Raw genomic sequence first — 15,484 nt, forward strand, 5'->3', positions numbered from 1 at the left:
TATGTTAATCCACAGTGGCAGTATTCTAAAATGTATATTCAGATGCACAGCTCTGCTTTTCCTTGTCCAAAACATAATAAAGAGAACTTTTCTTGCCTACTTGCCAGTTTTCCTGTATTTGTCAGTTTCAATCACTTTCCTCCTTCCTATGAAGTAAAAGAATAATTGCTCTGCAACTAACCAGCTTCAGTTCTCCTATTCTTTAGACTAGTATTTCTCAACCTCCGCAACTTTAAGATGTGCGGACTTCAACTCCCAGAAGTCCCCAGCCAGCATGGGTGGCTGGCTGGCTGGGGATTTCTGGGAGTTGAAGTCCAAACATATTAAAGCTGCTGAGGTTGAGAAACACTGCTTTAGGCTTCAGCTTGCTGCACCATCGTAGCAGGGTCTGCCACCCTCCTTTCTAAGGTTATTTCTGTTTTGATTACTTTCCACATGTTTCTTTATTTCACCTGCTTTTAACTCAAATGGGTTGTATGAGAAGGGGCAGACAAACTAGTGTAGAGAAGCCTGAGAACAGCCCCCTCCAACCCTATTGTGGTATGATGTTGACTCATGGGAGTTTTCCCTGTTGGCTGGAGATACTGTATGCTGAAATGGGGGAACAGCAGAGCCGAAGGAGAACTGTGATTACTTTGCCTATATTCAGTGGCACATTCACAAATCAGAAAAGTATCAGCAATGACTCAGAACATATGCAGTGGGGGGAGAACAGGAATCAGCAGTGGGGACAGCACATCTTATGCTGGCATCATTTTGTGCTAACTCAACTATGGAGGGAGATAGCATTTTAAGTGGGTGCTGGGGAAAGACTTTAATATAAAGGGGGGGGGGGGCAATAAAGTGCAAGAGAGAGAGATTTACCTTCTTTTTCCAGCCCTTTTACAATTGCTTACAACTCTTGTACAATCCAGCTGTGTTACAATCTGACTGAATTGTTGAATTGCATACTTTGCAGGTCTGCAGCAGCTGCTTGGCATTTTTCAAGCAGAGAGCAGAGGAAGAAAACAAAATCGTACTTATTTTCTTACCAGCAGTTTCTCTGGTGGCTGGAAGTTAGCTGCAGCTAGATGGATGGGAGCAAATAATTAGATATTTTACATTTACTAACAACTGAATCTTTTAAAGCTTAACAGATAGACAGAATGTAGGCTAGGGGTGGAAGGGATGGACAGGAGCAGAAATAAGGAAATGAGTAAAATTTGAAAAGACTAATCTGCATACAAATATAGTCTAAATATTCATTTAGTAGATATGATCAACAATATCTAAAGAGTCAAGATCTGGGTTAATTCTGTAATGGGAAGTTAAATTATGGTCAGATTTGTCATGTAAAAATACCATAGATGAACTTTCATACAACCTGGTGCTCCCCCCCACCCCGCCCCTGCCTTTTCCCCACCATCAAAGCACTGACTCTCCAACTCCCAGAATTGCATTGCCAACTTAAGGAAAGTTGCATAGATAATGCCATGCCCAAGCATAATGAACTGTGAGCTGGGGTTCAAGAAAACTTGCAGATGGTTCACACCAAGAAGAGGGTCTACAAAATTCTACGGTGCATGTTAGAAGAAGGGGCACACACACAAACTGATGTGCAGGCTTAATTACTTTGCCATAGCTTTCATTCGTGTGATCTACATTGTTTCAGTTGGGAGAGAGAAGGATCAAGGGAATCAGACTTTTATGTGCAACCTCATATACTGTATAGAGTGCCGACATTAAATGTTCACTAGGGAAGATGGATTTTTATTCTTCCAGTGCACAAAAATGGTTCCTAAGAGAGATCAGTGTTAAGCAGATGAAGCCTCAGGCTGGATCATTTGGTTTCCGGAAGGCTGTGGGGAGCTTTTTCTGTCCCCAAGGTCCAGCAGAGAGTCATATATATTTTCCTGCTGTGTTCCAGGCTGATGCAGTTTTCCATAACTCTTAAGAACTTTGCGTGCTATCCTCCGTGACCTGGAGTACCTTGTGCAATTTTAGCTGTTATGTCTGCTACAGCTTTTCCTATGCAGAAATACTATAGCTATAGTGATTCATGTTCTAGATGGATCGTTGTTCTGTGCGGGAGAACTCTTGCAGATGATTTAAAAGCTACTAGGGTGTTGTCAATAATATTTATCAGGGATCGTATCGCACCAGTACTGAAAGATGCACAATGATTGCCTACTCATTTTTGGGCCAGTTTAAAATGCCATGTTCAACATAAATGGCGTGAAAGTTGGGTATCCAAGTTTCCCCACATGTCAAATACCCCTCTCCAAAAAGCAACCAGGCAGCAGCTTTTCTGACATTTCTGCCTCTGGCTATGACCAAGCTAATGTGCTGAACATTTATGACTTGATGGTGGCCACAGTAACAAGTTAAATAGGAACTCTCATTCCATTTGTTTTTTTCCCACTGTTGGTTGTAATGATTTTTATTGATGCTTTTTTGTTGGTCGTTTTCATGTGGTTATTAAGAATGCAGTACAAATGGAAATAAACTTAAAGCAGCAGATAGACATGATGTAATCCCTGCTTGCTTGGTGGAACGGAAAAAAAATCTTTCTACATATTGTATGACTTAGGACTAATCAACATGTGCAGCATCTTGAGGACAAGGACTTCTGAGGTGATCAGATGTGGGAGGTTCCGTGTTGGAATTTTTTGTGTTCTGCACTCCTTATATGTTAGAAACAAACTCTGAATATCAGGGAGAAAGGTTGTTGCCCAGTGCTAATTTTAATAATGTGTCAGAAATCTGTTTTGTGTAGTTTTTCCATTGTTTCAGATTTAATGGAAATGGATGGTTATTTTTTTATGTATGGGGGAGAGAATAAGTGAACCTTTAATTGGTAGGGTGCCAAATGCATTGACCCCACATACAGGATAATCAAAGGGGATCTCTGTGAGACCAGCCTATGTTTTACTATGCCATAAACCCTGTAACAGTCTGCAAACCCCACCTAATGCCCACGTTTCAATTTAAATCTCAAAACAGATATGAAGGAAGACCTCCCATTGGGGTTTTACAGATCAGAAAACTGGGGGAAGTAGGAAGTCTGCAGTGTGAAAAAGAGATGTCTAACTGAAAACAACACCAGCCCACTCTTTAACCTCACAATCATAAAACCAGAGCAAAATCACCACTAAATGAAATTTTAAAGCAACCTGAAATAGGATAGAAAAAAAAAAGAAACAGAAAAATGCCTTTCATGACATTGAATGGTGGATTTTGGAACAAGAGTTGCAAGTTTTAGATTTTTAGGAGGCTTTTACTGTAGGCATGTGAGCATTCAGACATGTGAGTTCCCTACCTCCAACTTGAATTGCACATTATGGCTCCATTTGTGTGGCATGCTTCCCCACGCACTCTGAATCATAGTTTAATCAACTTTCTAAGATCACAAGTTACACCTGAATCATGAATTTGTTACATTGGCTGAGTTTGTACAACACCCTAGGCTGAAATGTGGTTCAGGGTGTCATTTCAGTTTATAATGCAACCACCTCATTCTGCTCACATGTGCAAACAGCCAAGGATAGGCAACATGGTGGCCTCCCAATGCTTTGGACTACAATTCCAATAACTCCCTGATAGTCACAGTGCTCTCTGGGGCTGATGGGATTTGAAATCTGAAATATCTGGTGGCTTGCCTACAACTTGTATATAATTAGTTTGAGTATATTAAGTAATTCAAGTACAATATACGAAATTGCGTATATCCTAGTAACTCATGACTTTAAAGTCTGCAATTTGCTACTAAAATGTGTTCTTTTTATTTTTTATTCCTAATGCTGTCAAAATCAGAAACCATCTATTCCCTGCTATTGACAGCACTAGATAACATACATTCTTTAAGGTGGAAGTTCAAAAGCAGTTTCATAGGCATGGTTTGCTTGATGTACTCTATTGCTAACAAGCCAAAATAAGAGTCTGTTCTGTAATAATAGTGGAAGACAATCATGTTAAATTAATGATCAGTAGCAGCACTAAGACCCAAACTGGTTGGGTGAGAAAATTCCTTCATACAGTACATCTAAATCTTAAAGACAGCTAATTTTTAAAAAGCAATATTTGTTACTATAGTAACCACATTCTTTAAATGTGACACTGTATACACATGCATTGCATACAGGAGTGAATGAAGAAGCTTCTTAAGGACCTTGAATTTTGATGTTGTACCAACTCTCCCATTCATGGTCTCTTCCAGCTTCATGGGACAATAATCGCCATTAGTCCACAAAGCATGGCCATCTTTCTCTGCAGTTGCCTATGCCAGATGAGGCAAGACAGGAGAAAAGGGATAGGGTGGTGTATCTCAGCGTTCTCTAAAGTTCTCTAAAGCCATTTTCATTGTAGGAAGAGAGGTATGTAGCAAAATCAGGAGGAACCTGGTAGTGCCTTTTCCAGTTAACACATGTTATTAAAAATTATAAGTTTTAGTGATAATAGCGCACTAAAGTTTATGCTTTTAAATAACATTTGTTAGTCAGAAAAGGTCCTACCAGACTCCTTCTGATTTAAAGCCATTTTTAGTTTTATTGCCAAAGAAAATTTGATGTGAACTGTACTATACTGAACATATATAATATTTCTGAATCACACTGATTTGACTAATTGTGTGACTAAATGCTCTGTAGGTGAAACCCCATGTAGCATTTTAATGATGTACTCCTTTGGTTCATGACTTTAATTATATCCATCTAAAGTGAATTATAAATTGTACAGTTCTTTGTACCCCAATATACACATCAGGCTGCTGCATTTTTTATGTCATATTTTTCAAAAGCTCTTCAAAGGATTTTCAATCTCTCTCTTCTCCTCATACCACAGCTACTTTGAAAAATTTGGATTGTGGTATCTTTCCTAGGATTTTCCTTGCTGGCCGTTAGTATTACTAGCTGGAAGCAATTCAGCCACTGGTTGGAATACATAGCAAAAATAGTTCTCAAAACCTTATTTATATTTTAAGATTAAAATATATTATTAGAAGATGGCCTAGGAAAGATTAATCAACCTACTATACCAGGAACTTCTCTGCAACCCATTATATATGTTATTTTTTATGTTGTTTATTCGTTTAGTCGCTTCCGACTCTTCGTGACTTCATGTACCAGCCCACGGCAGAGTTTCCTGTCGGTCGTCAACACCCCCAGCTCCCCCAGGGACGAGTCCGTCACCTCTAGAATATCATCCATCCATCTTGCCCTTGGTCGGCCCCTCTTCCTTTTGCCTTCCACTCTCCCTAGCATCAGCATATTCTCCAGGGTGTCCTGTCTTCTCATTATGTGGCCAAAGTATTTCAGTTTTGCCTTTAATATCATTCCCTCAAGTGAGCAGTCTGGCTTTATTTCCTGGAGGATGGACTGGTTTGATCTTCTTGCAGTCCAAGGCACTCTCAGAATTTTCCTCCAACACCACAGTTCAAAAGCATCGATCTTCCTTCGCTCAGCCTTCCTTATGGTCCAGCTCTCGCAGCCATATGTTACTACAGGGAACACCATTGCTTTAACTATGCGGGCCTTTGTTGTCAGTGTGATGTCTCTGCTCTTAACTATTTTATCGAGATTTGTCATTGCTCTTCTTCCAAGGATTAAGCGTCTTCTGATTTCCTGACTGCAGTCAGCATCTGCAGTAATCTTTGCACCTAGGAATACAAAGTCTTTCACTGCTTCTACATTTTCTCCCTCTATTTGCCAGTTATCAATCAAGCTGGTTGCCATCATCTTGGTTTTTTTGAGGTTTAGCTGCAAACCAGCTTTTGCACTTTCTTCTTTCACCTTCATCATAAGGCTCCTCAGTTCCTCTTCACTTTCAGCCATCAAAGTGGTATCATCTGCATATCTGAGATTGTTAATGTTTCTTCCAGAGATTTTAACTCCAGCCTTGGATTCTTCAAGGCCAGCTTGTCGCATGATGTGCTCTGCATACAAGTTGAATAGGTAGGGTGAGAGTATACAGCCCTGCCGTACTCCTTTCCCAATCTTAAACCAGTCCGTTGTTCCGTGGTCTGTTCTTACTGTTGCTACTTGGTCGTTATACAGATTCCTCAGGAGGCATACAAGATGACTTGGTATCCCCATAACACTAAGAACTTGCCACAATTTGTTATGGTCCACACAGTCAAAGGCTTTAGAATAGTCAATAAAACAGAAATAGATGTTTTTCTGAAACTCCCTGGCTTTTTCCATTATCCAGCGGATATTGGCAATTTGGTCCCTAGTTCCTCTGCCTTTTCTAAACCCAGCTTGTACATCTGGCAATTCTCGCTCCATGAACTGCTGAAGTCTACCTTGCAGGATCTTGAGCATTACCTTACTGGCATGTGAAATGAGTGCCACTGTTCAATAGTTTGAACATTCTTTAGTGTTTCCCTTTTTTGGTATGGGGATATAAGTTGATTTTTTCCAATCTGATGGCCATTCTTGTGTTTTCCAAATTTGCTGGCATATAGCATGCATTACCTTGACAGCATCATCTTGCAAGATTTTGAACAGTTCAGCTGGGATGCCATCATCTCCTGCTGCCTTCTTATTAGCAATGCTTCTTAAGGCCCACTCAACCTCACTCTTCAGGATGTCTGGCTCTAGCTCACTGACCACACCGGCAAAGCTATCCCCAATATTGTTATCCTTCCTATACAGGTCTTCTGTATATTCTTGCCACCTTTTCTTGATCTCTTCTTTTTCTGTTAGGTCCTTGCCATCTTTGTTTTTGATTATACCCATTTTTGCCTGGAATTTACCTCCGATGTTTCTAATTTTCTGGAAGAGGTCTCTTGTCCTTCCTATTCTATTGTCTTCTTCCACTTCCGCGCATTGCTTGTTTAAAAATAATTCCTTTTCTCTTCTGGTTAACCTCTGGAATTTTGCATTTAATTGGGCATATCTCCCTCTATCACTGTTGCCTTTTGCTCTCCTTCTTTCTTGGGCTACTTCTAGTGTCTCAGCAGACAGCCATTTTGCCTTCTTGGTTTTCTATTTCTTTGGGATGTATTTTGTTGCCGCCTCCTGAACAATGCTGCCAACTTCTGTCCAGAGTTCTTCTGGGACCCTATCTACTAAGTCCAGTCCCTTAAATCGATTCTTCACCTCCACTGCATATTCCTTAGGAATATTAGTGAGCCCATATCTAGCTGATCTGTGGGTCTTCCCTAATCTCTTTAGTCTGATCCTAAATTGTGCAAGAAGAAGTTCGTGATCTGAACTACAGTCAGCTCCAGGCCTTGTTTTTACCGACTGTACAGACGTCCGCCACCTTTGGCTGCAAAGGATGTAATCAATCTGATTTCGGTGTTGTCCATCTGGTGAAGTCCATGTATAAAGCCGTCTCTTAGGTTGTTGGAAGAGAGTGTTTGTTATGCAGAGTGAATTGTCTTGGCAAAATTCTATCAGCCTATGTCCTGCTTCATTTTGTTCTCCCAGGCCATACTTACCTGTAATTCGAGGTGTCATTTGACTGCCCACCTTAGCATTCCAGTCTCCTGTGATGAAAATAACATCTCTTTTAGGCGTGTTGTCCAGTAGGTGCTGCAGATCCTCATAGAACTGCTCTACTTCAGCTTCTTCAGCATTTGTGGTTGGGGCGTATATTTGGATCACTGTGATGTTAGATGGCTTGCCCTGAATTCGAATTGAGATCATTCTGTCGTTTTTTGGGTTGTATCCAAGCACTGCTTTAGCCACTTTACTATTAATTATGAAGGCTACTCCATTTCTTCTGTGGTCCTCTTGTCCACAGTAGTAGATCTGGTGGTCATTTGATGTGAAGTGGCCCATTCCAGTCCATTTCAGTTCACTGACGCCCAGAATGTCTATCTTTAATCTTGACATCTCACCAATAACCACATCCAATTTGCCCTGGTTCATAGATCTTACATTCCAGGTTCCAATGGTGTGTTGATCCTTAGAACATCGGATTCGCCGTTCACCACCAGCACCGTCGGCCGCTAGCCGTCCTTTCGGCTTTGAGCTAGCTGCGTCATCACGTCTGGGGCTAGTTGAGCTCATCCTCTGTTCCTCCCCAGTAGCATTTTGACCATCTTCCGACCTGGGGGTCTCATCTTCCGATGGTATACCGACATATCTCTGGTTGTACTGATCCATTGAGTTTTCACAGCAAGAATACTGGGGTGGGTTGCCATTACCTTCCCCAGGGATCGCATTTAGTCTGACCTCTCTGTCATGACCTTCCCGTCTTGGGTGGCCCTTCACGGTTTAGCTCATGGCATCATTGAGGTGCTCAAGCTCCAGCACCATGACAAGGTAACGATCCTTTGCTGAAGGTTATTTGTTATACTGCATCTAATAGCTCATTAGAGGCCACAAGTGAAGAGAAAAGGATTTTTAATTCTACAACTTGCTGCTTTTCCGTGTTTTGCCAACATCTCTGTTTACCCTGTAAAGTTGTCTTTGCTTAGCTAACTGCTTTTTTTTAAATGATCTATGGATTCCTACTGCTTTGAAGCCTGTTAAAATTGTTAATCAGTGAATCATAGCATTGTGAGGTGAAGAAAAGGTCATGTAATCCAGCGTCTAGAAGATATAGATATTTCTGCATTGATCAGTGTATCAAAAGGCAACTAGCAGAGTGTGTCACCAGCATAGTACATTTGTAAATCAAGAGTTCCTTGCAAAGTACATGGTGCTTGTAGGTTGTGAGGCATACAAATGCTCTGTACATAAATATGTGGATCAGGGCAAGGAGTGTCATTAACCAAATTCATTGGGGAAGGGGGAAAGAGATGTATTTCAAATGTAATTTGTTGCTCAGCCAGACTCTTGGTATAAGGGAAAGTGATTCTGAGAAGGGTTATGTATTACCAAAGATCCATACTTCTGTTACGAGTTTCCAGATTTATGATTTAAGACAACAGAAAAGTCAATATCAGTAACTGAAATAAAATACAAACATCATAAATTGGATTTCAGTGAAAAACAACCAGGGTCTGGATCCCATTAAGACAGTGGTGTTAACTTTCATAATGGGACTACATTTATTAGACTTTGAATATCCCCAACCATCAAGGTTTATTGGCAATTTACCATTTTTAAATGGATGCATAGAGAGCCTATGATGCAATCAAGGTTTGGGTCTTCTTAGAATTTCAGTAAATATTTATGAGCCATCTAAAAAAGTTGAAATTTTGGAGAAGTTGGCTATCTTTTTTCTCAATTTGCTTTCCATATTCAGGAATGTTCTGTGTTTCCTATTTTTTGTGGCAACTACGTAACATTTATGTTCAGTATTCTATTAACCAAGCTGAACAGCAAAAGATTGTATTGAAAATGGGGAAATAAGAAGAAAAGTGTGGCATGTTTTTATATTCTTTGTTTTTTTTACTGTAGAATGAAGAAGGTCTTACACAGGAAGGAATTATGGATAACACAGACCCAGCAGAAAATGAGGCCTATGAAATGCCTCCTGAGGTAACTGTTTCTGACATCTTCTCATAGAGTTTTCCAGTAATGGATGCCTGACTGGAAGATGTGGCACTGGCCGTTTCTGTTTGAAATGCCTTGGGAATAAAGCTTTCTGGCACTTACTTAGGAACAAAGCTGATAAGGCCTGAGGCACTGAATTCACCCTCGTGAAATTTTGAATTGAATGTTCAAGAGAAACATCTGCAGAACTCTGAGGAAAGCAAGTAGAGTTTTGATAAAGGCAGTGAAATTTCTAATCTCTAGAAGTTCATAAATTGCCATAATGACAATCACAGGCAAAAATAATCTTGTAATGTATTCTTTGCTGTCAAAAGTTATATTTGCATTAAAATATATGTGGGTGGACAAATAAAAACAAAGGATGAATGGATTTTCTTATTTTCTCCCCACTATTATTCTGAGGTTCCATTATTATCAGAATGAACATTTTAGGAATACAAATGGGCTTTCTGAAAAAAAAAAAAAAAGTAAGGTAAGCATTTTGTAGACAACTTTACTGCAATCGCTCCAGCAACAACAAAAATCATGCAGGTGTATGAAAATCCTAGCTATGGCAGAGTCTATAGACAAAATGCTTGAGAAGTTGTGGAACTACAATCCTGTCATTTGAGCCATTGGTCATACTGGGTGGGGCTGATGGGAACTGAAATCCAACAATAGTTGGAGAATCACAGGTATCTTGTCCCAGCTTTATGCTATAAAATGCCCATCGAGGACACCACTTTTGATCACATTCTCAAAGAAACACCGCAAACATAATTCCTATAATATTGAATGTAGAAATATATATGCAATCCTACAAACCTAATTATATCACTTCTTAAAAATTGTTTCCAATTATAGATTTCCACAAAACATTTTCCACCTCTTCTTTCTTCCAGTGATATCCTTCAAAGATATCTTGCCTCAAATGTAAATACAAAACGACAGCTTATGAAATTGTGGATGAGAGCATTACAGCATTTTCCAAAGAACTGTCGCCATCAGCAGTGCATATTTACCATGCATAAAGGCATTTACCTTTCCCCTCCTCTGTATAAATTACATCCATGCAGAAGGATAACATTTTTTTTCTCTTCAAGTGGAGGAGGTTGCTGATATGCTGGTTAGTTATTTCCAGTGGGGCTGGGAAGGGTCAGGAATAATCCAGTCTAAGCTCTACTGACAAACTTCTGCCTATCATGAGCAAGGCAGTCTCTGCCAGGTTACCCTTGCAAGCCCACCCAAAATAAAAGACACCAAAAGTACCAGTTCAATTCATAGGAGGCAATGAGCATCAGTGATGAGTGAGACAGCTTGAAAAGGCAATATCCCCTGGGTTTGATCGTATTTAGTACCAAGTAGCAGACAGACAGAATTGCTCCGGCATATTTCAACAGGGCTGTAAACTTTAAACTGTAAACAGGGTTGCATTGCTGTTGCACTGATTTTTCCCAGCCATGCATGGGTGAGAAATCAAATTCAGAATCCATAGAAACATCGACCACTGTGCTAAATCAGACCCAAAACTTCTTTTCTTGGGGAAGTGACTGCTTCCTGAGCTGTAGACAGCCAGAACTGGTAGTCCTCCTTACTTTTATTTATTTATTTAATTTGTACCATGCCCAACCCCCAATGAGTCTGGGTGTTTCACAAGACAATGGGTGAACTATAAAACCATAAAATAATGTGGCAAAAAAGAAGAAGAAGAAGATAACCCAGAAGCAAAGATGGCAAAACTGGGCAGCAACAAAAGTCACACCCATTCCTCAGAAGGGGCTACACCCATCCTTGCCAAAGGCCTGGGTGAATAGCCAGGTCTGAAGCAGTTGGGAGCCACATGGATCTTGGGGGGAACCTCATTCCAGAAAGCAGTCACTTCAACAGAATAGGCTTGCTTCTGGGGTCCCGAGAGATGGTGTTGTTTAATCAAAGGAACCCTGAGCATGCCAGCTTTGTTGGATCAAAGCAGCCAGGCAAATACTAGGGGAGATAGGCAGTCTCTGAAGTAGCCAGGTCCTATGCCATGTAGGGCTTTATAGGTAATGACCAGCACCTTGAATCATACCCAGAAGCAAACTGGCAACCAGTGCAGCTTGCAAAGTAGTGGTATTGCATGGGCGTACTGAGGCATGTCCATCATTGCCCATGCCACTGCATTCTGGAGCAATTGAAGCTTCTGGGTGGTCTTCAAGGGCAGCCCCATATAGAGTGCATTGCAATAGTCAAGAATGGAAGCAACCATTTCCCCATTCATGGAATGGAGCACCAACTACGGGGTGGAGATATCACATTCAGTCCGCTAGGCTGCCTTATCTAATCTACCTTCCTCTTCTAGCCTATCCCAGGGAAATGAGAAAGCCAAAAGGACTTTCAGGGAAAAGAATAAGAACCTATCCCTAGTGTACCGCATTCCTAGTGGAAAACACAACCAACACAGATTTTCTCATTCCAAGTTCATTAGTTTATATATATTAAAAGAAAGGAATCCTGTTTCAGTCTCTCCTAACTGTCCCTTAGATGTGTCCAACTACAGTTCCCATTCTCCACAGCTCACAAGTCTGGAAATCCACCTTGTAGGGAAACTTGACCTATCTCAAACTCACGGGGAATTATGTTTCTTGAATCTACATCAGCCCCTTTTTGCAGACAATAGCTTAAGTATCCAACTGAATCCTGGAACTATCCATCAGGGAAGCCAAGCCAAGGCAAAGCATTGTTTTGTTTTTTGTTTTTACCAGAGACTCCTCTTAGTGGGATAGTTCCAAGTTCTCCTCACTTGCAATTTCTGAAGGCTACAGCAGCCTTTCTCAACCTTTTGACCCTGGAGGAATCCTTGAAATATTTTTCAGGCCTTGGAGAACCCCAGCACATTCAGGCTCAGATATAGACCAGAAGTTACAAAATTATTATATTTGTTTCATGTGTAGGCCTGACTATATGCATTAACGGTGTTCTTAAACTAAAAATGAAGAATGAAACTTACCTCTTTAATGTGATGTTGCCTGAACTTGAAATAATTTTTTAAATAAATTGTGATCTCCCAGGGATCCTGTAGTGACCTCTCGTGGAACCCTAGGATGCCACAGAACCCTGGTTGAGAAACTCTGCTCTACAGAATTCAAGAGATGAAAGGATATCTCAGGATAAAAATTAAACAGAACCTGGACCACCTTTTATCCCACCAGTCTGATACCTAGGGAGAAGAAATCTATGTTTACAGATCTGTTTTTCTTGCAATCCTCCATCTCAACTCTGACCATCTACCATTTAGTGACCATTACTCTTTACTCTGGATTGAGATTTTAATTTCTCCTTCTTTCTTCTGCTCCAACAGGAAGGATACCAGGATTATGAACCAGAAGCTTGAATCTCACCTTTCTTTCTATCTCTTGCTACATGTCAATGAAAACATCTTGTCCTGTACAAGTGCTGAGTTCCAATGTGCCGAGTTGTAAACTACTTTTTATAGTTTTTATAGTGTCTTGAAGTTTTCCATCAGCAATGACTGGAGCATCTATAACTGTGTTCACTTTTTGTTTCTGTGACCAATCTCCTTCTGAAATGGAGCCTGGGTCTAAGCCATTGTTGTTGTTTGGATATTGTGGCTTCAAGTTCTAAACACTTTGAAAACAATTTAAAGAACACCTAAGTGTCTACTCCTTATATAGAAAGCTGTAAATGTTTTGTTGATAGATCGTTAGTAATTGAGTATTGTTTATGGTACGAAAGTTTTTAAAATGTTTTCTATGGTCATTCTTTGCTATCTGAGAATGACATCATTGTGAAAGTTGTTAATATATTTCTATACATATATACATATATATAAAGTAACTGAGCATGAGCTATGCACCTATAAATATTAACTGTGGAATTTTACTGTTTTGTGATAGGTTTTACTAACTTGTATCTATAAATAAAGATGGCCAACTGGAATAAATAAAACACATTGCCTGTTCAGAAAGGAGCTGCTAAGTTGGCTTTGAATAATTAGTACTCCCCATCCCAAAGTGCTGTTCCTAAGGGTGCTTCACACATTAACAGTTGCAAGTACAGGTTGACTGCTGTGAATAGAAACAACAGGGAACTGCAACCAGTGTTGGTTCCTTGGAACTAATCAGGGCACCAGCTTGCCTTGGAAAAGCCAAACTCCAGGAGTCTACCATCAGCCCTCCTTATCTCCACTTCTTTTCCAAACAACATTATGAAGGCTGATCATAGATTACAAAGTCTGATTTCTCCAAACCCAAAGCACATCTTTGGGTTAGGACAATATAGTAAGCCTAAAACCTCAGCTGAAAAGCAGCATGCAACAGCAGGTAAAATGACAATGTGCACTGAATGTTTTAACAGTTTATGTAACCTAAGATAAATGTTGGTAGAGAAGTTTATCAATAATTTTTAATCATGCTAGCCCATGGGGTACTCATAATGATCTTTTAATAACATTAATCTTGTTCAGGTGGAGTATGTGAATGAATATCAGTTGTTTGAGGGCTTCTGTTGGGGAATACTATTGCCTTTACTGCTGTTTATAAGCAGTTTGGAAACGTTTGGCTGATTACAGTAGGAAACATGAATCATGGTATTAATGGACCATCAGACTGATCCACAAGGGTTCTTCTTAAATGTGTGTTTAGTTAGCATGATTTACGCAAGTATGCAGCTAAGCTCGTCATAAAAGTTTCATTGCTGGGAAACATCGTTTTAATATTTTATGAAGCAGAATATGTTCAGCCTCGGCTATATTCTACTTCAATAATACATTTTCAGGACACAAGAGTTTGTAAACTTAGTAACAGCATTCCAAGCATTCCCTTAGGCAAAGCAAATGCAAAAAATAAAATGTATTTTGCCACAGACATGTTGGGAGATCTCATCAATTAATTATTTACTGCACAGTGTTACTAAGTTGTCATTCTATTGCTTTCTTTTTTAGCTGAGTGCCTTTGGAAAATATAAAATCTAAACATTTATCAGTGAGATAAGAGCCGATGTTATTAGTTTGTTACATTAATCTTCCCCTCATCCCCACATGTTTTAGGTGAATGTCAGCCAAACTATTCATGGTTCAAGGGTATTTGCAGCCACGCTATGCATGTAAGTCTAAGGTTCATGGACCTTTTTGAAAACCTGCTTTCACATGGCCAAAAAGTTGGCTGTCTACAGGTTCTTATGTTTGCCATGGTAACCCTCTATGTGAGTGCTTGTGTATCTGTATGTGTGTGATGCAATGCATGAATAATATGCTGCATGTTAATGAAATTCTTCTAGAAAGCCTTCCCAGATAAAAGAAATGTCTCCTTTTGCTTTATTACCTGCATAGCTATGAAGACCAGCTGAATTTGACCCTAGGAAATTAAACCCATACAAAGATCAGATGAACAAGAACCAAATGCTACCCCGCTTGTACACTCTTGCAACATAGACTTTGAGTATCAGGCAATGCTGCCTGCGGAATAATGCATGAGGTTAGCTAGGCGATGAATGAGATGCAGAAATGTTGTTACTTACTCTCTGCTTTTGCTTGCATTTTACCGAGTAGTAATAATGGATCAAGGTTTGCATCCCACCAAGTGGTAATCTGGTTGGCTTCATCACTTTTGGCAGATTATTGCAAATCAGGAATTACCATGGCCAGTAGACCTTGCAATAGGGACAGACAGATTTGGATGACGCTAAAGCCTTTATGTTTCTAACAGCCCAACAGGAACTGTTCCTGATGAATATACTTTCCTCTTCTTGATAAATTTATGGATCTGGACAGTTATTTTAATTTGAAGCCTGGAATTGGCAGCACTTTGGAGGTAATTTAATCCAATCTCTTGATCAAAGGAGGGGAGACAAGGCAGCTTCACACCGCCAGCCTGTACTTAAGTTGGAAAACTATCACCTTCTCTTGTATTATCCTAAACCAACTACAATCTGCTCCCTTACAATTTCTATTTATTGTTTTTAATCCAAAACTCTGGTGCAGTAAAGAACCCACACTGGCTGGGTTTGTTTAATCCTTGTTTACTGCATAAACTGGGTTCACACAATATGTTGTCATATATCATGGTTTCCATAATGCCTAA

General features: G+C 39.9%; 1 protein-coding gene across 2 annotated transcripts in view; it reads left to right on the plus strand.

Annotated features, from left to right (window-relative positions):
• Positions 1–14,136, plus strand: part of SNCA (synuclein alpha) — a 49,961-nt gene extending 35,825 nt beyond the window's left edge. For both annotated transcript variants that reach the window (XM_063310292.1, XM_063310291.1), the window contains 2 exons: positions 9,333–9,413; positions 12,745–14,136. In XM_063310292.1, the coding sequence (XP_063166362.1) occupies positions 9,333–9,413; positions 12,745–12,777 (114 nt within the window). In that variant the 3' untranslated portion in view covers positions 12,778–14,136. The remainder of the gene's footprint in view (positions 1–9,332; positions 9,414–12,744) is intronic.
• Positions 14,137–15,484: the final 1,348 nt, after the last annotated feature.

The sequence above is a fragment of the Candoia aspera genome, chromosome 8, assembly GCF_035149785.1.
Source record: "Candoia aspera isolate rCanAsp1 chromosome 8, rCanAsp1.hap2, whole genome shotgun sequence".
In the NCBI taxonomy this organism is placed as follows: Eukaryota; Metazoa; Chordata; class Lepidosauria; order Squamata; family Boidae; genus Candoia; species Candoia aspera.